This window comes from Gigantopelta aegis, chromosome 4, assembly GCF_016097555.1.
Source record: "Gigantopelta aegis isolate Gae_Host chromosome 4, Gae_host_genome, whole genome shotgun sequence".
NCBI lineage: Eukaryota > Metazoa > Mollusca > Gastropoda > Neomphalida > Peltospiridae > Gigantopelta > Gigantopelta aegis.
Window position 1 is genome coordinate 66162891 of NC_054702.1, and position 27479 is coordinate 66190369.

The 27479-nt window shown below is 37.0% G+C and overlaps 1 protein-coding gene across 1 annotated transcript; it reads left to right on the forward strand.

Moving 5' to 3' along the window:
• Window positions 1-49: 49 nt before the first annotated feature.
• LOC121370957 (protein farnesyltransferase subunit beta-like) lies at window positions 50-26378 on the forward strand. The gene is made up of 13 exons (XM_041496512.1): window positions 50-448; window positions 3435-3502; window positions 4678-4753; window positions 9375-9466; window positions 12294-12343; window positions 12901-13003; window positions 13975-14058; window positions 15175-15261; window positions 15643-15772; window positions 16365-16497; window positions 17662-17773; window positions 23891-24005; window positions 25583-26378. Exons 1-13 carry the CDS (start codon window positions 347-349, stop codon window positions 25688-25690), a joined length of 1260 nt encoding a protein of 419 aa, XP_041352446.1. The 5' UTR covers window positions 50-346; the 3' UTR covers window positions 25691-26378.
• Window positions 26379-27479: the final 1101 nt, after the last annotated feature.

The following is a 27479-nucleotide window of genomic DNA, read 5'->3' on the forward strand; positions in this document are numbered from 1 at the left end:
CACTCGGAATATACTGTATTCGAAAAGTATGAAATTGAATACAAAACACGCAAACCAGTCTATAAAGCTAAGAATTTCTGAAGAACAACTATCAATATAAAAAATAATTAATGCTAAGACAAATTTTCACCAGAGACGTCTCTTTTGGGTTTGCATTTGTAACGATATTTGTAAAACACTAGATTATTTTATGCATTATCAATATGTTTGTAAACTAATTAAAGTAAAGTAATGCAACAGAATTGAAACTCTAAAGTAAAGAAATTGTTACCAGCTCCCAAATTCCAACTCCAAGACTACTAAGCTTGGGCAAAGTTGTCAATTGTAATCGTTCGTTTAGTGGACCATGGAAGATGCTAATGAACTCAGGCACAGGTGCAGCACCACTGATTTAAACAAGGAGAAATATAAAGACGATGCTCTTTGGACCGAAACTGCTGATGAACAGGTTCTTTTTTATTCAAATATTATATTGGGACATGCAAAATAAAACACTGGTTTTAAAGTTATTAAATATTGATCAGAACTACAATGACCAGTCAAACCTAACATTTTGTGAGAGTCTTGTGCATTTGTATGCATGGCTTGTTCTAGTAAAGGGGTGGGACGTAGTCCAGTGGTAAAGCGCTCGCTTGATGCATGGTTGGTTTGGGATCGATCCCCGTCGGTGGGCCCATTGGGCTATTTCTCATTCCAGCCAGTGCACCACGACTGGTATATGAAAGGTTGTGGAATATACTATCCTGTCTGTGGGATGGTGAATATGAAAGATCCCTTGCTACTAATGAAAAAATGTAGCGGGTTTCCTCTCTATGACTGTCAAAAATGACCATATGTTTGACATCCAATAAATCAATGTGCTCTAGTGGTGTCGTTAACCATATCAAACTTTTTTTCCTTTTTTTGTTCTAGTCGGTGCATCATGACTGGTATATCAAAGGTCATGGTATGTGCTATCCTGTCTGTGTGATGGTGTACATAAAAGATCCCTTGCTACTAATGGGAAAATGTAGTGGGTTTCCTAATGTTTGACATCTGATGATTAATAAATCAATGTGCTCTAGTGGTGTTGTTAAACAAAACAAACTTTTGTAGGCATGGATGCACCATTTAAAAATGACATCTACAATAGTCAAAGTTAAGTGTTTTATATGGCATTTAAAAGGGACACAGGACTACAGGGGAGCAGGTCAACTTGCCCCAAATCCAAATCTCTCACTAGCAACTCTCCCCAATCCCACTTAGTACCCCTTCAGTGCCCCCCTGCTCCTACTTGTTTCGACACCTGTTAAAAAGTCAAAACCTAAATAAGTCACAGTTCCTTTCTTGTATGTTCTGTTTACACACAAAACTTGTTATTCACTTGTTGATCTGAAACCATTCATTCATTCATTATTTGGAGTGGGATTTAGCTCAGTCGATTGAGTGCTCACCTGAGGTGCTTGCATCACAGGATCAAACCACCTCAATGGATACATTCAACAGATTGGGTTTTTTTCTTATTCAAACCAGTGCACCACTGCTGTTCAAAGGCTGTGGTATGTGCTTTCCTGTCTGTGGAGTCAGAATTACCAAATATTTGACATCCAGTAGCCAATGATTAATTAATCAATGTGCTCCAATGCAGGCCTCACGCGAAGTCACTTCTCTCTCAAACTTCAGAGAGGGCGAAGTTTTTAACGACAGGGAGACTTGAATTTTAATCTAATAAAAAGAAGATATCTTAATGCAGGTGCAACTTTTACAATCTGTATTTTATTATTTTTATTTTTTAAAATTTTACTTTCTGTACTGCTAATTGATGGATATGTGCTCTATAGTTGTTGTTTTTTTAATCACCTTTCCACATGTCGCCTTCTTTAGAAATAATGAAATGATAATGAATTATGAAGAGTACTAATTTGACTGTTTAGAATTCATTCTCTTACAAGAGTATTGTCCTAGTAGATTAATCTACCACAGTCAAGCTGAGATTACCCAGAGGCAATTAAATGCGTCCCACAGTCTCAGCTTCTTAATTAATACACTATGGAGTTGTAAAACTGAATGGGTACTAATATCCGTGAAGGTGTGAACATTGCTTATCTGCTGCACCTATTCACTGTTGTTTACCATAAAAAAAAGAATTTAGTGGCTGTTTTAACATGGACACTTTAGTGACTTGGGGATCCAGTTTAAGTATGTAAGACAGGTCACTGCTATTTTATAATTTTGACATCTGTTTTGTATGTTGAATTTATTCATTATGACAAAGTCTACGTAAAACTAAATAATTACTCCCAACTATTAGTGCCAGACACGGGTGTTGTCTGAGCTAGACCATCTACCTGTGAGCCTGTCGTATGATTTTGTGGCGCCAGTGTCTCTACAAACTCAGGCCATTCACACTTAATTATTATCTATGAAGAGGTGTTCCTCAAGTTCTTCACCATTCATCCGTGATTATGTACATTGCAAGTGATGGCTATTTTCAAAAAGGTGACACAAATTTCGAAGTCAGGCTGGTCAGAGAGAAGTTTGAGCTCACTTCGCCCAGTTGCGTGAGCCATGCAGTGGTGTCGTTAAATAAAACATTTTTTTTTTTTTTCATTCATTCATGCATTCATTCATTTCAACTTATTTCCGTGCTTATATCCAGTTAAGGTTCAAGTATGCTGTCCTGGGCACATACCTCAGCTATCTGGACTGTCAGTTCAGGACAGTGGGGTTCTCGTTAGTGTAGTGGTCTTACACCTACCCATTGAGTCATTAAAACTTGCTCTGGGTGAGAGCCGGTATGGACTGCTAACCCATTACCTATGTCCGATGGCTGGTCAGAAACAGTATAAAGCGAGGAATTCATGTGTACATAGATTATAATGTGTGGTGCGTAAACAAAAGTTTATATAGAAATCAACTGAAGTGTTTCCACATGTACTCAATCAGTGACGGATCCAGAAAATCCATTTAGGAGGGCCCTAATGACATGTGGCCAAATGCCACAAACGTTCCCAAAGGGATTTCTTGGATTCTCCAATTTAAAAAAAGGAATTTAGTTTTTTTTAGGCTAACCATCCTTAGATTCGCCACTGCATAACATGTGTTGCATAATGCGTGATACTTTAATTCCCGAACTCATTAGTGATTATTCCAATACACAATACACATTAAGATGGTAAAATATCTTTTAGTACTAAGAATTTGTTTTGTTTAATGACAACACTAGAGCACATTGATTTATTAAACATCGGTTATTGGATATCAAACATTTAGTATCATGAATATTTGTTACATATAACATGTTATATAACCAAAAAAGTGGGGATGAAGTTGTAAGTAATCGAAATCTAGCAGACCTAGACAAATTACTATTAATATTAGTCATTTATGCTAAACAAAATATACTGGTCAGTATGTTGTGGTGTTCTGAAATAATATTTTATTGTGTTTTTTAGGTAAATGTAGAAAACTCCGTTGACCAACTGTACACAGCATTTAGAAGTAGATTAAAGGATGACCCAGAGTAAGCACTGTTCTTCTCAACCCTTTTCATTTTATAACAGGTTTTAGCCACACAGGGCACATAAATACTACATCGGCATGTATATTCTGTTCAACAACCAAAAATAAGCAATGTCCATCGTATGTAATGTAGTGTATTTACAGTTATTTGAAGTGATGTACAAATTATTTACTGCAATGATGTTAGTATGGTTTTAAGTCATTTCGACCCCATATACAATATTTAAGTATTGTAATTTTGTAATTGCTAAATTAATATAATTATGTAGTTGGCATATCCAATTACCTTTTAAAAACATATGATTACTCTTAACATGCAAAATGACCTCTTAATTCATTATCCAACAATGGCCAAATTAATTGTGGATTAAGTTATGTTTAATGTCAATAATGTTAAAGTACACTGTAAATATAATGTTATGGAAACTAAAGTAACAGTTCAGATATATAAGCATGTTATTGTTAATAGCTACTAAAGAAACATTTCTTTTTAATTTCTAATGTAGTAAAATGACCTGCTACTATGAATTGTTTGCTTGCATCTGTACAGTCTAAAATAAACAACAAAACACACATTGATTAAATAGTTTCATTTAATAATCAGACGCAAATTGACATGTGACCGGGGCCAAAACAACTAGGGTTATGGGGCCAAAATTTCTGGGGCCGAACATGCACTTGGGCCGAAATGTCTCGAAAGTGTTAGTATTATGTTAAATAATTTGAAACTTCAATTCAATGTGTTGCAATCTACTTACTTGATAAGACTAGTCTCTGTGAGACAAGTAAGAGCAGAAAGTTGACAAAAATGGCCAAGTGTTTTACTGCAGTCCACATTAGTTTTAGCCAGCTGGTCCACAGCATATAAACATGTAGAAGCACTTGACTGTGGCTGACAACTGGTGTAACAAAGGTCGTGGTATGTACTATCCTGTCTGTGGGATGGTGCATATAAAACATCCCTTGCTGATAATCGAAAAGAATAGCCTATGAAGTGGTGACAGCGGGTTTCCTCTCTCGATATCTGTCTGATCCTTAACCATATGTCTGTCGCCATATAACCGTAAATAAAATGTGTTGAGTGCGTCATTAAATAAAACATTTCCTTCCTTGACTGTGGCTGCATATGTTTTATATACATGTATTCATAATGACATTTCTAATTTCTCATCCCAGCATTCCAGTACTAGAGCGTGGTATTCATCGAACATTCCTCTGGAAGGGACTCAAGAGCTTGTCGGGGGCATATGAGGTAGCGCATTAATTTACTCTCCCCCTTCTCCCTCAACAACTTCAGTTTGTGAAAAGCAATAATTATTATGAACATATTTTAAAGTACAGTGGATAAAATTTATAAGACACTTTTGCATATCAACTTTAAATTTGTGAATAACTACATTTTGTATTCGACTATTTGTGGACCTTAATATACCGTAGGTTTTACCAGTGATGCAAATTAGTTTTACCAGTGATGCAAAGCATTAATTTCTATGGATGTATTATTCTGGTGGTTGAAAGTGAATTGCTGAAGTTTAGACTGTTCCACTTTTCATTAAAGAAAAGTAATTATATTATTAATGCTATTATAATTAAGATTTTATGACAGCAGTATACTCATTATTATTATATAAAACTGTTATGTTCTCAGAATTTATTTGAACGCTTCAGCAATGCATATTAATGTTTTGTGACTACCAACATAGTATATTTAGATATTGAATGAAAATTATTGAGACTGCTAGTGAGTTATCACTAATCCACAGCAGTATCTTCATTGGTCTATATGGAACTGAATGCATTCTATCAGTCCATTCATTCATTCCATTCATTCCATTCATTCATCCAGCTGCTTCTACAATATGTTTCATTTAAATCAGCAATAAATGTTGGATTAAAAACAGGTAGATATTAAATGTTATATGTACCTCCATTAACACAGGGCTGGATGTAGTAAAGTGTTACAGCGGTCACTCGATGCGCGGTTCATGCACCACGACTGGTATATCAAAAGGCTGTGGTATGTATTACCCTGTCTGTGGGATGGTGCATATAAAAGGTCTATTGCTGCTAATCAAAAAGAGTAGCCCATGAAGTGGCAACAGCAGGCTTGGTCCTTAACCATATGTCTGACACCATATGTGTTGAGTACGTCATTAAATAAAACATTTCTTTCTTTCTTTTTCCATTGACACATCACCAGGTACTAATCTAGCTGTTGAAATTGCCTTTTTTTTGCCCTAGATTGGCTCAATATGCCAAGTTATTAGTCAAAATAGTTATAATATTTTCAACATTTATGGTCATCTCACATTTAGTATATATATTTTTATCTCGCCTTCATGTAAAATTCTTTAATCTCATTGATTGTTTGCCGTTGGAAAATTCCCTTATACCCCTGTGGGGGGAGTCAAATTCTCTTATACCCCGTCTGTAATTTCCAACAGTTTCCAGCCATCCCAGTTAATGCTAAAGCAATAAAATTTTTTTACTACATACATTTTTTTTATTTTATTAATATCTGTTTCAGACAATTTCGTATTACAAACATTTGAAGTTAAAAACTCGTTTATTGATGGAACTATTTTTCGTCACTGGCAAGTGGTTTCGTTCGCCTCCGCTAATAAATTGTTAACAATTATTGTCTGGCGTTATTTTGATTATTTGGCTATATGGTTTAACATGTCGGCAAGATTAATTCGTTGTAGAAGCATCTCTCGGGTATATGGCTTTTTATGTACCCGTTGTGTGCTCTTTTACCCCCTCGCCTTCGGCTCTGGGAAAAAACCCATATACCCCTCGTGTTGCTTCTACAACTTATAGTGTTTATTTTAATAAAATGGTAAAAATGAAAACTGTTGTGATTTATTTATTTTTTGAAATAATGTCTTATAAGCAGTTACTGGTTCCTTTTCGCCATATTTTTTCAAACTACTCTCTCTTTTTTTTTCTGGGAAAAGTTTTTTTAAGTCACTTTTTCAATATTTTCAATCCTAGATTAGTGCCTGTTCAGTATTTTTTTTATTTCAGTGTTTAAATGTGCCTGATCTCTATTTTTTGTTGTTTCAGTGTTTTGATAGTGCCTAATCACTTTTTTATTTTATTTCCTTGTTTAGATAGTGCCTGATCACTATGTCTTGTTATTTCAGTGTTTGGATAGTGCCAGATCTCTATTTTTTGTTGTTTCGGTGTTTTGCTAGTGCCTAATCACTTTTTTATTTTATTTCCTTGTTTAGATAGTGCCTGATCACTATGTCTTGTTATTTCAGTGTTTGGATAGTGCCAGATCACTATGTCTTGTTATTTCAGTGTTTAGATGGTGCCTGATCTCTATGTCTTGTTATTTCAGTGTTTAGATGGTGCCTGATCACTATGTCTTGTTATTTCAGTGTTTGGATAGTGCCAGATCACTATGTCTTGTTATTTCAGTGTTTGGATAGTGCCTGATCTCTATGTCTTGTTATTTCAGTGTTTGGATAGTGCCAGATCACTATGTCTTGTTATTTCAGTGTTTGGATAGTGCCTGATCACTATGTCTTGTTATTTCAGTGTTTGGATATGCCTGATCACTATGTCTTGTTATTTCAGTGTTTGGATAGTGCCTGATCACTATGTCTTGTTATTTCAGTGTTTGGATAGTGCCAGATCACTATGTCTTGTTATTTCAGTGTTTGGATAGTGCCAGATCTCTATGTCTTGTTATTTCAGTGTTTAGATGGTGCCTGATCTCTATGTCTTGTTATTTCAGTGTTTAGATGGTGCCTGATCACTATGTCTTGTTATTTCAGTGTTTGGATAGTGCCAGATCACTATGTCTTGTTATTTCAGTGTTTGGATAGTGCCTGATCACTATGTCTTGTTATTTCAGTGTTTGGATAGTGCCAGATCACTATGTCTTGTTATTTCAGTGTTTGGATAGTGCCTGATCACTATGTCTTGTTATTTCAGTGTTTGGATATATGCCTGATCACTATGTCTTGTTATTTCAGTGTTTGGATAGTGCCTGATCACTATGTCTTGTTATTTCAGTGTTTGGATAGTGCCAGATCACTATGTCTTGTTATTTCAGTGTTTGGATAGTGCCTGATCACTATGTCTTGTTATTTCAGTGTTTGGATATATGCCTGATCACTATGTCTTGTTATTTCAGTGTTTGGATAGTGCCTGATCACTATGTCTTGTTATTTCAGTGTTTGGATAGTGCCAGATCACTATGTCTTGTTATTTCAGTGTTTGGATAGTGCCAGATCTCTATGTCTTGTTATTTCAGTGTTTAGATGGTGCCTGATCTCTATGTCTTGTTATTTCAGTGTTTAGATGGTGCCTGATCACTATGTCTTGTTATTTCAGTGTTTGGATAGTGCCAGATCACTATGTCTTGTTATTTCAGTGTTTGGATAGTGCCTGATCACTATGTCTTGTTATTTCAGTGTTTGGATAGTGCCAGATCACTATGTCTTGTTATTTCAGTGTTTGGATAGTGCCTGATCACTATGTCTTGTTATTTCAGTGTTTGGATATATGCCTGATCACTATGTCTTGTTATTTCAGTGTTTGGATAGTGCCTGATCACTATGTCTTGTTATTTCAGTGTTTGGATAGTGCCAGATCACTATGTCTTGTTATTTCAGTGTTTGGATAGTGCCAGATCACTATGTCTTGTTATTTCAGTGTTTAGATGGTGCCTGATCTCTATGTCTTGTTATTTCAGTGTTTAGATGGTGCCTGATCACTATGTCTTGTTATTTCAGTGTTTGGATAGTGCCAGATCACTATGTCTTGTTATTTCAGTGTTTGGATAGTGCCTGATCACTGTGTCTTGTTATTTCAGTGTTTGGATAGTGCCTGATCACTATGTCTTGTTATTTCAGTGTTTGGATAGTGCCTGATCACTGTGTCTTGTTATTTCAGTGTTTGGATAGTGCCTGATCACTATGTCTTGTTATTTCAGTGTTTGGATAGTGCCAGATCACTATGTCTTGTTATTTCAGTGTTTGGATAGTGCCAGATCACTATGTCTTGTTATTTCAGTGTTTGGATAGTGCCAGATCACTATGTCTTGTTATTTCAGTGTTTGGATGGTGCCAGATCACTATGTCTTGTTATTTCAGTGTTTGGATGGTGCCTGATCACTATGTCTTGTTATTTCAGTGTTTGGATGGTGCCAGATCACTATGTCTTGTTATTTCAGTGTTTGGATGGTGCCAGATCACTATGTCTTGTTATTTCAGTGTTTGGATGGTGCCTGATCACTATGTCTTGTTATTTCAGTGTTTGGATAGTGCCAGATCACTATGTCTTGTTATTTCAGTGTTTGGATGTGCTTGATCACTATGTCTTGTTATTTCAGTGTTTGGATAGTGCCAGATCACTATGTCTTGTTATTTCAGTGTTTGGATAGTGCCAGATCACTATGTCTTGTTATTTCAGTGTTTGGATAGTGCCAGATCACTATGTCTTGTTATTTCAGTGTTTGGATAGTGCCAGATCACTATGTCTTGTTATTTCAGTGTTTGGATAGTGCCAGATCTCTATTTTTTATTAAGGGGCTGGACATAGTCCAGTGGTAAATTGCTCACTTGATGTGCAGTCTGTTTGGGATCGATCCCCGTCGGTGGTCTATTTCTCGTTCCATCCAGTGCACCACAACTGGTATATCAAAGGCTGTGGTATGTGCTATCCTGTCTGTGGGATGGTGAATATAAAAGATCCCTTGCCATTAATGGAAAAAAATGTAGTGGGTTTCCTCACTATGACTGTATCAAAATGACCATATGTTTGACATCCAATAGCTAATGATTAATAAATCAATGTGCTCTAGTGGTGTCATTAAACAAAAAACCCTCTTTTTTAAATATATTTTTTTATTATTTCAGTGTTTAGATGCGAGTCGGCCATGGCTGTGTTACTGGATTGTTCACAGTTTGGAGATCCTGGAGGAATTGATTCCTGAGGACATAGCAGTGCAGTTAGTCTTCCTTTACCTTTTAATTTTTTTTATTTTACGACTATGCGGATGTTTTGTTCATGCTAAACGAACCTTCGGAATAGAGCTGGGCGGTATACTGTACGTATGTGTGCGTACAAACTATTTTATCATCAGCAACCACATAGTGTTATACATAAAGCTGGACGGTATACCATATATATCATTTGATATTAGTATCATGTCAGTACCAATTTACTGTACAGAGCAAATTTCAAAATACAGAAACTTTTATACAGTATTGAAAAATGTTTCCTGCTATTTAATAAAGCACTAACAATATATCTGACAAACGCAAAATGGGTTGGGTATGAATCAGACGAGAGCCTTGTGTATTTAATCAGATGAAATTAGCAGGTGAGTCTTAACTCAGGCATGCATTTAAAGCCGAGTATACCGAAAATACCACTCTGTATTGGTATTGGTATTGTGTCAATACCGAATACCTGATACTGAGGTAAATCACCCCGAAAATACCTTGGATTTCAATACCGCCCAGCTCTACTTCAAAATACAGTGTTTGCTGCAACCCATATTATTTTAAAATTTGCCCTAAATATTTTTTTCCTGTCAGCCATACTTTCGTCAGTATCATCACATTTAAAAATGTAATAAACAACACTTTTAAAGTAAGGGTAGCACTATTATCTTTTGTTTAACGACACTACTAGAGAACATTCATTAATTAATCATCCATTAATGAATGTTGAAACGCCCACAGCTAGCATATGAGTATCAAGGTTGCCTTCCCCTTCACCAATATCAGCAGATACCGGCACGGTTAGAACAATAGGAAAAAATGGCTACAATGTTCTGTAATGCTAGATTATAGACCTCAAAACTATTACCTATGCTCAGAGAAGCATCGCACCCCCCAACAAACAATGTGATATTGACATAGAGAATAACTAGTTATGAAAAATATTTTAGATTAATATGCAATAAAAAACTTGTTTCCCTTCAAACATATTATCTTAAGGATTTTTAAAAATCTCTTGCGTCTTAAATGTACATATTAACCATTGATCAACATTGTATTGTTTCAATAGTGCAGGATTAAAAACTAGGGTTAGTCCCTTGAAAAATGTGTAATATAACATTTTTCAGTACACCTGATTCCACCCTCTGTAACACCACATAACATTTGGAACTGTATTTATCCCCTTCCCCCCCCCCCCCCCCCCCGAACATTACATAATATTTTATTGGCCCCCCTAACACAAATGTTATTGGTTAATTGTTTATTTGGATATAGATATATGCATGTTAACAATAGTTGCTTTAAGGTTCATGTTCATGTTGTTGTTGGCAACTATTAACGTGCATACATGCCACAAAGGCTTCACGCACACCTGTCATGGGCTTAGTCTCTGGCCTTTGTTAGTGACTGAGTCTAGGAAAAGGGGGGGGGGGATGAGTTTGAAGTGGGCAGAATTTTGAATAAGTATTTAGTTACGTCCAGCGACTACGCGGACCGACTAGTAGACACCGAAAATGGGCCGTGTTCTGACTGGCTGAATTTCGATTCCTTCGGGTCTAACTAGAAAAAGCTATAGTCTACAGAGAATAACTGCACCTAACATCATGTCCGGACTAAGAATTTAAACCCAAAAATAAGTTTGACTGCTCGACCGAAAAGGTTTTAAGGTGATTTGAGCAATTGAACGGGCGCCAAAGTAAAATGCGTTGGACTATTTATGAAAAAAATAAACATACGAATTTTGAAGCTCGATCGAAAAATTTTAAAGTCCAACTAAGCCCAAAAAGGAGGTTACCTGTCCTAGTTAAGGTTGACGCAGCAGGACTCATGGTGAGTTGATGGGCTGATCAGGGGAGAAGTTGGGGAGTCCTTCCATCAAAAACTGGTTGTTACGTTCAAGGGCTCCTGTGTAGATGTCCCGCAGTACCATCTTTAAGATGCGATGAATGGTCGCGTTGGGCATCGTAGGCATCAGGAGTCCTTGTCTGTACAGCCCGTCCTGCTGCGATGTCACATAAAGTTGGTTGGAGTGGTTGGCCTGCTGGAGCTGATACTTCCCTTGTCCAGTCGGAAGTTGGCGCCAGTGCTTGTCTGACCAGGGTCCCTTGAGTTGTTTGGCATCGGTGAAATCGCCAATGACCGCTCCTCTATACTTTGTTGGGAGTTTATCACATACGATAATCCAGTCGGGTTGGTCGGACTTCTTCGGTGAGGTAACCGATGACGTCTTCCTCCTTTTGGATTCTCGCTGGATCTCCGCTGGTTTTTCAACAACAACAACCAGAGGTGGTGGTGGACTTTCCGGTGGGTCAATAGTGACCACGTGTCCCGTGTCCATCGATGAAGGAACCTCAACAGGAGGAGCCTCCACTGTCAGTGGAGCTGACAGCTTTGGTCCCCCCTGGATGGTTCCTGGCGAGTGCTTCGGTCGAGTGGGTGGAGTCGGTGTAGCAGAATGAACCGCCCCTGGTGGTTTGGCCACCGGGTTTGGATCACCCTGCACCGTTCCGCATCTCGTCCTCCTCTTCGGGACAGGTGGAGCCGCCCCTGGCGGTTGAGCCGCCAAGTTAGGCTCCCCCTGTGTAGTCTTAGGTCGCCGCCTCCGTCTTCTACTGGTTGCGCGTCGCTTCGTCTCGCTGCCGTAATGTAGCGTCACAGTCGCTGAATCTCCATTGTGCTCAATTCTATACTTGGCCAAGGGCCCAAGCGAACGAAGCACAGCCCCTAGGGTAGGGGGGAGAGAAATCGCCACGTTCTCGGAACACAACCTCATCGTTCGAGAGAAATTCGTAGGTCCTCCATGTTCATGTGTATTTGTTTTGGTTTCAGAGTTGTGCAGTTTCTTGGAAAATGTCAGTCGCCCTCTGGTGGATTTGGTGGTATGTAGGCAGTCTCTTAATCTTATCTCTTTTCTATTCAAGTGTGTAACATGTTAAGTAGTGTTTAATTATTTATAATTCACCACAGCACAATGGGAAATGACTTTCAACTTTTACCTTATTATATTACCATGGGATTAAATGCAGATTCCAGCTGTTGCTAAATCAGTGTTGATGGAGGGAGATATTTAAATTTTAATACAAAATGAATTCTAGTAATTTTCCTATCATATCAAGGCTCTGCTTAACAATCTTGATAAACGTCTTTAAAAAGTTATTCAACAATCACAATAATTATTAATAAGTGTATTGAATGGAATAATTTTATTTTTTTTCTTCTAAATTTGCAGAAACTGAATAAATCAATAAATGTTAATTATGCTTTATTGTAATGACCATATCTAAAAACTTGATTATTATAATTTATTTTTATTTTAAAATAATTTATGTATTTGCATGAACTTCAAATTTATTAGAGCATATAATTTGGTATAACAATAGATATATTTTTAGTTAGCTTAAGTGTATTTCTACTTCCAGTTGGATTTTTATTTCAGGTGGACCACAGCAGTTGCCCCATCTAGCACCAACATATGCTGCTGTCAATGCATTGTGCATTCTATCTCTCAGCACAGATGAAGCATTTAAAATTATTAATAGGTAATGTATTATATTTTATTTGCCTTCACCATCATAAAAAATGGTGATGCTGAACATTTTTCATTTGTTCCTTTAATAGCGAGTAAAGAGAATTATTAGTGCAGTACGTGGCATACATTCAGAATCTAGTATTCTCTGGGAACAGGGGCGGGACGTAGCCCAGTGGTAAAGCGTTCGCTTGATACACGGTCGGTTTGGGATCGATCCCCGTCGGTGGGCCCATTGGGCTATTTCTCGCTCCAGCTAGTGCACCATGACTGGTACATCAAAAGCCATGGTATGTGCTATCCTGTCTATGGGATGGTGCATATAAAAGATCCCTTGCTGCTAGTCGAAAAGAGTAGCCCATGAAATGGCAACAGCGGGTTTCCTCTCTCAGTATCTGTGTGGTCCTTAATCATATATTCGACGCCATATAACCGTAAATAAAATGTGTTGGGTGCGTCGTTAAATAAAACATTTCCTTCTAGAGAACATTTTGTTCAGTATCTCATCACTATTTGCTATGCAGGTTTCAGAGATTGTTATGCAATTCTGTAATATTAAATACTAGTTGCTGATCAATTTTGAAACTGATAGCAAATGTTGCTAATCAAATGTTTTTGAACAAAATATTCCATAATTCTTTAGTCACAACTTGATTAGACTAACAAACACATTCTCTTTCCATAAATATATAATCTGACCTTTCAGCCTTTGTGGTGTGCCCCCATATTGTGATGAATGTCTGAATGTCCCAACAGCCAATCATTGTCTAGAATTGTCTTTTGTGTCCTGGGATCTGATTTTAAAGTTTTCTTCATTTTGTGGTTGAGACACATTTATCTTGCTATACACTTTTACTATAGTAGTTAATAAGGATCTGATTGACAGTGGTGTATTTATGTTAAGCAGATAACCTCTCTATTCTGTTCAATGTGTAAAACAATTATGTCTGGTCCTTAGTGTATTGATTCAAACTTTATTTTCAGAAAAACTTTATATGAATATTTGCTCAGCATGCGGTCACCAGATGGTTCATTTAGAATGCATAAAGGAGGTGAAGTAGATATTAGGTAAAGTAAATGTTGTGACCAGCAAACTTATTTATATATGTGGAGAGAGAGAGAGAGAGAGAGTGAGAGAGTGAGAGTGAGAGAGTGAGTGAGTGAGTGAGTGCGTGCGAGCGAGCGTGCGAGCACACATGGCGGGGGCATTTATTTGAGAGAACAAACTGAATTTAGCAGTGAGGTGCTAAATTGAAGTGAGATGGACTGACCCATTGGGTTTTGTTCAGTTCAACCCAGTTTGCTATAACTGGTATATCTCAAGATATATATGGAACATTGTGTTATCTGTGATAAAGCACACTTAAAGGTGCAGACCGTAGTTTTAACACGTCAAAAATGGACACTAAGTTTAGTTAATTTAGAAACCTGCAACTCATTTGGATAAAGTTATAACAGAGTAAAATAAGAGTCTGTTATGTTAAAACAGGAAATATCCTTAAAAATTGACTAGCACTTGAATCAATAAACTGCTACTTCTCAGACGCACATGCATTTTTAAAAATATGAAAAATGCTATTTTTAGTACTACAAACACCAGGATGACCAGAAACACTTCGGTTCTACGGAAATGGATAATCTGAAGAATAAAGTAAAGTTTGATTTCAGTGATCTTAAACAGCTGTAATAGTGAAAAATATGCCGTAGTGTTTAAACACTAGGGTCTGTCCCTTTAAAAGGACTCCTTGCTGCTTATCACTGATAATAATAGCCCAAGTGGTGGCAGTAATTGTAGGTTTCCTATCTCTTTCCTCCTTGTCAGTTCCAGGGCTTACACTGGAACACATTTAGGTTTAGTAATTTTTCAGATAAATATAGAGATTGTCTTTGTAAATTATTAACATTTGGATAATTTAAGGAATATATTGTTAGATAAAGACTAAATGTTGTAGCCACTTTGTATAAAAAATAGCAATTGGCTGGAACATTTAGTATGTTAATTTTGTTATATGGTACCTGTATCACACCACTGTTCTTTTTTTGTGTGAACGATGAACACACACATATATATATATATATATATATATATATATATATATATATATATATATATATATATATATATATATATATATATATATATATATAATATATATATGGGGTTTTTTTCTCTCTCTTTTTCAGAGGTGCATATTGTGCAGCTTGTGTAGCGACTCTAACTCACATTTCCACTCCAGAATTGTTCAAAGACACTCCACAGTGGCTGGCCAAGTATGTTTATCTCTTGATATACTGGCTAACTTTTGGGTTTTAAAAATAGATAGACTGGAAAGTATTTAGATTTTCATTGTAAAAAAAAAACCTTAATTAGATTTATGTAAATAATTGATAGATAAAATACACTATAACAGTGTTTTAACAAAATGTATTACACCATAGTGATGTATTTTCAGTTTTGCACACTGATATATGCCTTTCTTAATTCCATTAACCAACAGTTGCATTTTTAAAATAGTTACTTGTTTTAAAGTGTTACAAATGTACTTTAGCATGCTTAGAAAGAACATTTTGTGTAACATGTCTAAATGTTATATTAAATATGTTTTAGTTTATTAATAATATTTTAGACCTGAATTGTACCTACTATTTCAGGTGTCAGAGTTATGAAGGTGGGTTTTCTGGGTGTCCTGGCCAGGAGGCACATGGAGGCTACTCATTCTGTGGACTGGCAGCACTCATTCTGATCGGCGGCATCAAACATTGCGACATCAAGAACCTGTTGGTCTGTACTGCCACACATTCGAAGATGAATGTTTTCCAGATATTTATTTGGAATTCTGGATTTTAAATTGACTGTACAGTGTTTCTGGGTCTTCTGCCTTTTATAAAAAAATTCCATATTCTGTTTCCAAAACATAATATGGTTTACCTGATTCTTTACATCGATTATGAATAGGGTCCATCATTCACCATTGTGAAACCCTTATCGTATGACCAATCCAGTACCCTGCCACCAAAAATAAAATTTGTGAATAAATTGTTTTTCGTAACCCACTTTCAAATCTGTAAACAAATAAATTATAAAAAATAATTTAAGATGGAATAGCAATTGTTTTCTTAATGTAACATTTTTGTTTGCATTTGAGTTCAGACTACATGTAAAGTTATGTCTTAGAATATTGGGATAATGATACACATCAGTTTGCAATATAGCAGAAACAGGTTTATTGGCATTGATAACTACATATAATTTTTATATTTTTAAAGTTAAGTCTTAGAATAATTGGATAATTATGGAATGGCCAATAGGTTCTATGGTAGTAATACATTTGGTAACTGTGTTAATTTTTTTTTTTTTAATGATGTGGTTTCAGAGATGGACTGCTAACAGACAGATGCGGTTTGAAGGTGGATTTCAAGGCAGGACCAACAAGCTAGTGGATGGCTGTTACTCGTTCTGGCAGGGTGGAGCTTTCCCACTGTTTCACATGGTGCTCTGTTCTCGAGGTTTCAACTTCTCCTCATTTCTTTGTCATCTATCTGCCTTTCTGTATGGCTATAGAACTAGATTTATAACTAATTATTATTCTCATCACCAAATAGCCAATGTGTATTGTTTTGCTTGGTTGTTGTTAAACGTTCATTCGTTCGTTCGTTCATTCAAAATTCTAACATCATAGTTAAGATATATAGACACAAATCTTTTTGAACGTGTTCCTTTGGAATTGATCTAATAATGAAAGGAATATGAAAATATAGCATTTAAACATATTTTAAACTTTTGACAAAGTACATAAATCCACATATATTGATAGCATTATGGGTCGGGATTTAGCTCAGTCAGTTGTGCACTTGACTGAGGTGCTTGTGTCGCAGGATCGAACCACCTTGGTGGATCTGTTCAGCTGAATGGATTTTTTCCTCATTCCAACCAGTGCACCACATCTGGTCAAAGGCCGTGGTATGTACTTTCCTGTCTGTGGGAAAATGTTGCGGGTTTCCACTGATGACTACAAGTCAGAATTACCAAATGTTTGACATCCAATAGCTGATGATTAATTAATCAATGTGCTCTAGTGGTGCTGTTAAACAAAACAAACTTTTGATAGTATTATCCACTATTAAGAAATAGAGATTATTATACGAGCTTGTGTGTCGTACTGATTTTACAAAACGAGTGTCGGGATTATTGTATTACCCGAGCGAGAGTGAGGGCAATACATGAATCCTGACACGAGTTTCGTAAAATCAGTACGATTCACACGCAAGTGTAATAATTTCTTTATTATCCACATTATCCAAAACATTATTTTCATGAATAACAAGCTAGGATCATGTCAAAACGTTTTTGAAATGTGACTAAAAAGAGACGATGAAACAATGTCATTTTCCGAAATGACGTCATTGTGATAAGCATTTACACTGGGGAAGCCGCATTAAGTTATGACGTCGCTTCCCAAAATGACGTCATTCGATGTGCACATGAAAACATTATGACACAATGGGTCGTACTGGTTATATTTCCCTGAATATCTTGAACTATGTGGATAATAACTATTTTTCTCTTCCTTTCTCATAATAAGAACACAGATTTCTGGTTGAAAACACAGATTTTTTGTTTGCTACAGCCAGTAATTTTGTTTTGTTGATTCCTTTGTTGATAACCTACAGATGATGATCACCTGAGTGCTGAACGCTGGATGTTCCATCAAGACGCACTACAGGAATATCTCCTTATTTGCTGCCAGCATCCTGGTGGTGGCCTTATAGACAAACCTGGCAAGTAAGTAGTATACAATATATATTATATTAAATACCCTTTGGTGTCAATACACAGGTTGATCCATCATATTTGAAGAAATGTTAATTATATTTTCTTGTTTTAAAGTGCTGTGCCAGATGTATGATGTATTGAGCTATATCAATCAAGATATTATTTAATATGATTAGAAAATTAAAAAACAAAATGTAAAAAATTTATATACCGGTATATTTTCCATTTAAAAATATTCCCCTGAAAAACAGAACCAGCTGAATTCGTTTCGAGAATTTCCATAAGATTTGATCCGTGACGTCACGAAGGGAACGCCTTTCGATAGTCAGCGCTATTGTTCATTGCTTCTTTTGTGTTTATTATGGTTAAACGGCGTGTTGTTGGCGGCTGTAGCAATACAAAAGCCGATAAATTTAGTCTTCACGCATTTCCTAGTAATGTTGCTGAGAAAGCTGTGTGTGAATTTGATTAAAACAACGTGGAAATACTGGACAGGAAGAAAATGCCGGAGACCGTTGCGACAGCAGACACTTTAGTTTCGATTCGTCCAAACTGGCTTGTCGGCTTTAGCGAGATATGGGAATACCATGTGTTATGGCTTTAAAAAAAGATGCTGTACCAACAATTTTTCTGCAACACTCCGGTCAGTTTGTTTTCTCATGCACGGTTCGTGCAATCATCGAGATCCGATTTGTTGTCGTTTGCATCTCGTTCATTTGTGAGATTTTTCTTTATAGTTCGAGAACATTAAAACAATAAAGTACAGACAAGTAAGTATCTATAGCCTAGTCCGTCCAATCCTACAACAATGTAGGTTTTTTTTGTAAAAAAAAAGAAAAACAAAAAGAAGCTAATTTTGTATGCATCTTAGAAAACAATCGGCTCAGAAATAAATGACTTGTAAATTCCATAGTATGAAAAAAGGCGTTCCCTGTAAAACAGACTATAAATACATTAAATTAATTTTACTATACCTCCCACAGAGAAAACCTTTTTTCATACTATGGAATGTGCTATAAGTTATTTATTTCTGAGCAGACTGTTTTCACAACTGCACACAAAAAATAGTATTGTTTTGTTATTTCCAAAACACTTTTACTTTTTTTTTTTACGTCAAACTAAACTGAAATTATTCACACAAAAAACCTCATCTTCATGGATGGGACGGACTAAAAGTCGTTTTTGTTTATTTCTTAAAATTACCGATATCGGGTCCACTTGACTCGTAGAATTCAAGAGTTATTTATCGTCTTTTCTACTACATCACAAGTATTAGAACATACAGTGTAGCAAAATAATTTGCACGAAAAGCTAAAGAACAAAACAAGAATAAAAGTTGTAAACTAGTGGTAAGCTGTCTCCACGACCATTTTCATCGTCATCTGTCAGGCCGGTGGTTCGTCGGAAGATGTTCCAGGTTCAAACTGATAAGGCATTATTTGTTGTGTTGCACAAATATTAGTCCAGTCATCATTACTACACTATTCATCATCGATGAGCTTGGCAGTCGCTGTCGGTCCCACTTTCGCTTGCGCTGGAAGTCATCTCGTGGTAGGTTTCTGTGAAGCGCGTTCCCTTCGTGACGTCACGGCTATTTACAGGCAAATGTTTTTACCGAGAATTTTACTCGGTCGTTTCCGACAGTGTTCTACGGGAGTGATGTTTTAATACTTTTATGGGGCATTTTCGTAATTATTGATTTACATATCGGTGTAAAATATTATTGCAATGAATTAAGAAAGCATTTAATTGTGGAATTTTAAATTTTAGTATATGGTCTGGCACAGCACTTTAACACGATCTAATTTTTCTCTCTGAAGCTGGACTATTATTTCTTCATTAATCTAGGCCTACAATGGTATGTTCATTTTACTTTTGTTGTGATGTATTTTAGAATGTACCACCAGGTATCTCACCACTATTGATTATACATTGGTGACAGTACAAATATAAAGCCAAGCACTGACTAAATTATTAACAGTAGGTGCTATATACTACCGGACATGAAGAGAACAGCCTCTGTGACAGGATTTAAGTAAATAAAATTGATACTTCGCCACCTGCAATTTTAATTATCCACTCTCCTAAGCACATGGGCTAATGGAGGGGAGGCTACTCTCGTTAAATATATGTACCACAGGCATAGCAAACAATGGTCTTGCTTGTAGCTAAGCAGATATGCATCTTTCAGTTTGATATGCCAAAATCAAGAGGCAATGTTACCCTTCCAATATTCCATAATCATACTGTCAAGTCTGTTCAGACACCAACATAATAAAATAAAGAAAAGAGGTACTCTTTTTCATGGAACTAAATTCGTCGCCTACACGTCGCTCATTGGCTGAAATAGCGGTGTGATCCCTTAAGAGGGGGTTTGGAATGGGATAGCTAGTCAGTTTTGACACATGACATACTATGACGCATACCTAGTAGGAAAACACCAAATTTGGTCATGTCTTCTAATATGCATTAACGCAAGAGGCCATGAAGATTGGCCCGGGGGTTAGCAACACTGGGCTGAAATAATAGAAAATTAAGCTTCTCCACACCTCAAGTTCACCTGACCAAAGTTACAACATGGAGGTGACATTCCAAATGTTTGCTGTTGTATAATGGGGGGTACTGACAGCAGAACCTTATGAAATGGTCACATTAAAATTACAAGACCATACTGGGTACAGGCATATTTTAATATGTCATATGCATGAACTTTTATTAAAAATTTAATTTAAATATTGGATTTGGCAAATTCAAGTGAGCCACAAAAAGGTTATTTTGGGACAGTATGAGAGGGAAGTATGCACACTGGCAGCTGTCAACGGGACACATGGGCAATTTCAAACTGGGAGTGAACTGAAGCCTAAAGTATCTGATGGCTGAGAGAACTGACCACAATCATAAACAAATTCAAAACAGAACAGCATCAGTTTACTGCATGAGAGTATTTATTAACATAACACACACCACAGGTTCCATTCCACTGAAGACTGCTACATGCTAAGAGATACAAAAGTTCACAACTTTTCCTTATACTAAGAGAATATACCACACCCAGTGTGCTAACAATGAAGCCAAAGAAAAATCCAACAGAAAACCTGCACAACAAGGGTGCCTTTCAAAAGGGACACCAATGTCTGTTCAAAAGAACTATAGGTGTTACTAAAACAAAGTGTCTTAAGCCTGAAGGTGACAACATACCAGTTACCAAGAGACTTAGTCAAGAAGAGTTCAACGCTGTGGTACACCATTGTGATAGACCGTCATACATCGTCAAGGATGCGGATGGAATTCCCAATGACATTAGACTTCTCCGACCAACACGGATCTCAACTGGAGGTGGAACACAGGCAGGCGAGTTCCTGAAAGCAAAAATGGACATGAATGATTCCAAAATTATACACTGTGGTATGCTTCTGAAGATGTTTAATGACACTAATGAAGACCACAGACTAGCTTCTCCAGGGTGCACTGGCAAGTACACATGGAATCTAGACTTGTGTCAGAAATGGGGCCTGTGCACCCGTGCAGGACTGAGATGTCAAAAGTGTTCATTCACAAGTAAAAAATACAAACTGTATGAAGAGACAACATAGAATACTAGGAGGGGACCAAAATCAGTAAAGCCAAATGTCGGTGTACACGTAGGACTACAGAGCACATCTGTCGGTGTTACCGGTTTCCGGGGAATAATGCTGTGTGCTGGAGTCACACCCCCAGCTACCAGCGGAATGCAGAATACTGCCAACGAAGTGGGACGAGTGACAACCAGTCTCAATAAACTTGACATGTCCACACGCAGAGCAGACTTAGTACAACTGAACATTAATAGGGGATTTTCAGCTGACCATCCCATTGCCATAGAAAGAGACTGCCGGTACAACAATCCTCTTTCAAGTGGGTGCGGTTCAACACCATTTCAACCGGCTACACAAGCAACTTACACTATGGTGGAAAATGAGACTGGCAAGAAACAAATAATAGGACTTTACACAGGAAGTAAACTCTGCAAGGCTCGTGAGCTTCAAGCAGCGAGAGAAAATAGACTAATACTCTGCCCCGATCATACAGGTACCTGTACAGCAAATCTCCGGCTTGACGACACAATAGGAGACGAAGAACATTCTGCAGCTCAGTGTTCAAGTGACTTCTCATCAGACGTCTCTCCACTCACGATTGGATTCTTCACGACTGATGGCGATTCCCATGCCGTGTCCGGATTACAGTCATCCCAGAGCAAAATATCTAAAGTGAAGATAAAAAATCTGAGAGACACCCGTCATTTATCCGAATCACAAAGGAAGTTTACAGAAAGGGTCAAGTTCAGTGACAACATGTTCCCTGGAAACACAAAAGCGGAACGAGAAAAGGTTTAAAAAAAGATTTGCTATCGACTTGAGATGGCGCTGCCACAGTGAATATACATCGGCACACAACCAGCTTGCCGGCAACATGAACAAGTTAGTAAGCAAACTGTCTTACACCGCTACGAGTATACTATATTGTGTGACTGGGAAATGTGGAGCAACATGCAGAAAACATTCCTTTGTGTGCTCAGGGGTGAAAAAGGGACGATCAAACATGACATTCATGCCTACCGGTACAAAGTTAAATGTCACGGTAGAGGACGAGGCACTGATTAAACAATGCATAGACATAAGACTGGGTGTAAAAGCCATTGAGAAGACTAAACTGAACACAAATACTCAAAAGTGTGAGAGCGTCAACAGAGCGTACAGCAGAACAAATCCAAAAACTGTTACATACCATAGAAATTTCACCAGCCGCATACACAGTGCCGTGCATATGCTGAACAGTGGGTTTTCAAGTTCGGTCATTCAAAGATGTACAGCTGTGGGAGCTGGGGTACGTGACAAAACATCGGTCATATGCCACATCGGTCATATGCCACTTGAAGAGCATCGAGCGGATAGCCAGGAGACATGCGAGTCGTCAACGAACACAGCAATTCCAAGCCAGGAGGGCATCTCTAAGAAGAAAAAGATACAATATGTATGATAGACTTCATCGGACAATAACATATTCAAAAAACTTACTCGACCCCGAACTGAACTATAACTCTGTTGGCAACAAACTGTGAACACTCTGTGAATTCTTTCGGATATATATATATATATGTTATAATTTTGTATGTATGTATGTATGTATGTATTTATTTATTTACCTGAACTATTATAAAATGCAATCTGGATATATACCATGGCCTGAACATTTCTTTGGAACCATATTTCTACAGTGCTGCCTTTGATTATTGATTACATGTGGCTCTAGACTTAAGTGGTGTATATTGACACACAAACTGTGGTGACATAAGTGAGAAACATCAAAAGATTTTGGTAAAGTGACTGATTTGACAATGGTCTTGCTTGTAGCTAAGCAGATATGCATCTGTCAGTTTAATATGCCAAAATCAAGAGGCAATGTTACCCTTCCAATATTCCATAATCATACTGTCAAGTCTGTTCAGACACCAACATAATAAAATAAAGAAAAGAGGTACTCTTTTTCATGGAACTAAATTCGTCGCCTACACGTCGCTCATTGGCTGAAATAGCGGTGTGATCCCACCAGCCTCAGTGAGATTAAGGTTGTTCCCACCCAGAGGAAGTTTTAATCACTCATTGTATGTGTAAGGCCACTACATAGACTTCTCTCTCACAACAAACCGTTAACCCATCCTGGAAAGATAACCCATATAGCCGAGGTGTGTACCCAGGACTAGCAGCCCATTGGGTGGACCCATAGGGCTATTTCTCGTACCAGTCAGTGTACCAAGACGGGTATATAAAAGGCTGTGGTATGTGCTATCCTGTCTGTGGAATGGTGCATATCAAAGATCCTTACTACTAACAAAAAAACATAGCAGGTTTTCTCTAAGACTAAATGTCAGAATTACTAAATGTTTGACATCCAATAGCCGATGATTAATAAATGAATGTACTCTAGTCGTGGTTTTTAACAAAACAAAACAAAGTTTAACTTTAAACAAACCTTTTACATTCAGAGATGATGAGCTGTTAGGCATCATATGATAGCTACATTTGATCTACAAATCAGATGTATACTGATGGAAAGAAGTAATGACACCATTTTGTTTGTGTGTTTCAGATCTCGTGATTTCTACCACACGTGTTATTGCCTCAGTGGTCTTTCTGTTGCTCAGCACTTTACTGGAGGCCATCTGGCAGAGAAATATATCATTGGCAGTCCAAAGAACGAAGTGGTAAGATTGTATAAAATATATTAATTTTTAGAAGTGATATATTTTTTTATCTTTTTATACGCCCATCTATGATGGGTCGTATTATGGTATGACATTGTCAGTCCGTCTGTTAATGTTTTCTTGTCCAGACCATATCTTGCATACAGATGCATACAGGACCATCAAACCTCAAATGTAGGAACAACCTGAGATGGCGGTCTGTCGTGTACTATTGTCACTGTGACCTATTTTTCACATTCTACTGCACATAACAGTAAATCCTTGTCCAGACCATATCTTGCATACAGATGCATACAGGACCATCAAACCTCACATGTAGGAACAACTGGGATGGTGATTTGTCGCATACTATCACTAGGTCACTGTGATCTACTTTTCACGGTCTACTGCACATAACTGTAAACCCTTGTCCAGACCATATCTTGCATACAGATGAATACAGGATCATCAAACCTCACATGTAGGAACAACTTGGGATGGTGGTTTGTCACATACTATCACTAGATCACTGTGATCTACTTTTCACAGTCTACTGCACATAACTGTAAATCTTTGTCCAGACCATACCTTGCATACAGGACCATCAAACCTCACATGTAGTAACAGCTTGGGATGGCAATGTGTCCCATTCTATTACTAGGTCACTGTGACCTACTTTTCAGTGTACTGCACATAACAGTAAATCCTTGTCCGGACCATATCTTGCATACAGGACCATCAAACCTCACATGTAGGAACAACTTGGGATGGCAGTGTGTAGCATTCTATTACTAGGTCTCTGTGACCTACTTTTCACAGTCTACTACACATAACAGTAAATCCTTGTCTGGACTATATCTTGCATACAGATGCATGCAGGACCATCAAACCTCACAAGTAAGAACAACTTGGGATGGCGGTGTCTCGTGTACTGTTACTAGGTTACTGTGACCTACTTATCTCGGTCTACTGCACATAATCAGTAAATCACTGCATTTAGGACCATCAAACCACATGTAGGAACAACTTAGGATGGTGGTTGGTCCAAAACAAACTGTTCATCCATCTTATTGCAGAAATTTCACAATTAGACTTGAATCATATGGTTTTCCATCATATCACCGGTACTCTTGGGGGTGTTTTTGGTTCTTATTATATTTTTGGCTTTTGATGTTAAGATTTGTGTAGTTGTACCCCAAACAAGAATTTTTTAATAAACCTGTTACTGTTCTTTTGTCCCATACCTTCAAGACCATAAGACGGGGGCGGGGCTAGCTGCCCCACCCCACCCCAAGTGCAGTAGGGCAAGATCAGGTAGCCTTTCACCATGTACTTCTATCATTCTACTCAATATTAGTTGTAATTCATGTAAGAATGCACTAATTCATTTGGTGGTAATGCACATATGAAGAAAATATTGCTATCCAGGTTCGGACATTTTCGCTAATTCAGACAAAAATCAGCCTGCCCCGCTTCAACCCCACAAATGGGAGCCTATATGCCTTTGAAGAATAACAAATGTTGGTAGCTATAGCTCTTGTAAAATTAGGCCTAGTTCAAATGGTTAGCTTTTATATCCTTTTAATTTTCTTTTTCAGAAACCCATTCATCCAGTGTACAACATTGGAATAGATGCTGTAGTTCAAGCAAATCAGTATTTCAACAATTTACCCAAACCGGGAAATGAAACTGAACACAATAACTAAAGTTTGTACCAGAGAAATGAGGAACAGTAGCATCATTATATACTTGCTAAAATGGCCAACTGTATCAAATATATAAAAACACTTAAGCAATTTTCTTTTTCTTTCTGGAATTGGTATTCATTAGAACTTAGGTATGATAAGCATAAAAGAAGAGTTTGAGCCAAATCAGAAATGTTTTTATAACAAATATTTGTGTTGTGATTTTTTTATATAAGTGAACTTATTAAGGAAAAAAATTCCCTACATCAAAATTTCAGTCATATTTAAAAAAATCTTCTTTGTTGTCAAATCTTAAACAAAAATACCATAATGATTAACAATGCAACAAAGGAATATATCTATTTACTGATGATAAACTGTTTACCAACTGTGATCCCACCAAAATTCCAAATCATGAATTCAGGAACATTATTCAGAGTGAGAGATTTTGTTCTGGATAGAGATTTGTGGAATTCCATCATGTAGTATATTATATGCCTATATTAAACTTGGTGTATTATAAAATATCTGCCTTACATTACCGTACCTGTTGTAGTGGAAATACATCCACTTGCCCATTGACAACTATAAAAGCATTGCAGAACGTGTAGAATTGCTCTCTGGTGAACTGAACACCAGGCTGATACCATACTACTTAGTTATAGCAATAACATTTGTTAGATATTGTCAATAAACGTATATTATTGTCTGTGATGTCTTCTTATATATTTTCGTGGACATAAATTTGATTGTAATTGATATATAATTTTACTTTTAGCTGAATTCCCAGTTTCAAATGAAAAGCAATTTCGCATCAGTAGATCACTGATGCGAAATAGCTTTTTATTTAACCACTGGGAATTTAGCTAAAAGTAAAATTATATATCAAAGGCTGTTGAATGTACAGTTGTGTACATGGGGAAAAGTTGATCTAAAAATACCAATTACCCTTGATAAAGATGACTAGAAGTAAATCAAAGGCTTTGGAATATACAGTCCCATTCTAACTTGGCATTAATATTGATTATACTCAACCAATAAAGTTGAGCAAATTGCCTAGAACTCTTTTATTTCTTTAATTGTTTTGGTTTGTGTTTATTCATTCCAACCAGTGGCTCATTAAAGACTGTGGTATACTTGTACTATTCTGACTTTTTGATACAGATTACTTGGAGATGAAATTTTCCAGATTTTAAATCATCTGTACGGTAGTGTTTCGGAGTCTTCTGCAGTTTGTCAAAAAAATTATTTCATTCTCTGTCCCAATGTTTCGTTTGCATTTGGACCACCATTTTAGACTACTGTGCAAACCTATCCATAGTGCTAATCACCAGGGTTCGTACACTTAAAAACCCCCACAACATTCATAACTTTTCTGGGATATTTAAAAAAAAAATGTCCAGGACATGAAATGTTCAATCAAAGAATATTTTTATAGCAAATTGTCTGAATTTAGACAGGTTATGAGGACAACAAAAGTAAAGATGCCAAAAAAATTAACCACCAAATTTTTGGCCTAAATTTCCAGGACACCATAAAATAAAATGCTTTTTTAAGGGCATTCCAGGATTTCCAAGATGTGTAAGAACCCTGGACACTGTACATGGCCACCAATATTAAAATTCCCAGATTTTTCTTTTCTTAATCCACTTTTATCTCTTGTAACCCATGTTGGCAGCAAGTTCCCTTTTCTGTCCCTCGACCAAAGGTCGAAATAACCACATATTGGACCCCAAATTGCCGTAACTTAACAGACAACTGAGATCTGCCTAGATCAGTGTTGCATACATTCACAGAAATAAATTTATAT

What these genes read in the sequence shown, in the direction of transcription:
- LOC121370957 (XM_041496512.1), top strand. Translation starts at nt 347, where the DNA reads ATGGAAGATGCTAATGAACTCAGGCACAGGTGCAGCACCACTGATTTA. An exon ending in CCTGAGGACATAGCAGTGCA is followed by an intron (nt 9,467 to 12,293) that starts GTTAGTCTTCCT and finishes TTTTGGTTTCAG; the next exon opens with AGTTGTGCAGTTTCTTGGAA. An exon ending in CTTATAGACAAACCTGGCAA is followed by an intron (nt 17,774 to 23,890) that starts GTAAGTAGTATA and finishes TGTGTGTTTCAG; the next exon opens with ATCTCGTGATTTCTACCACA.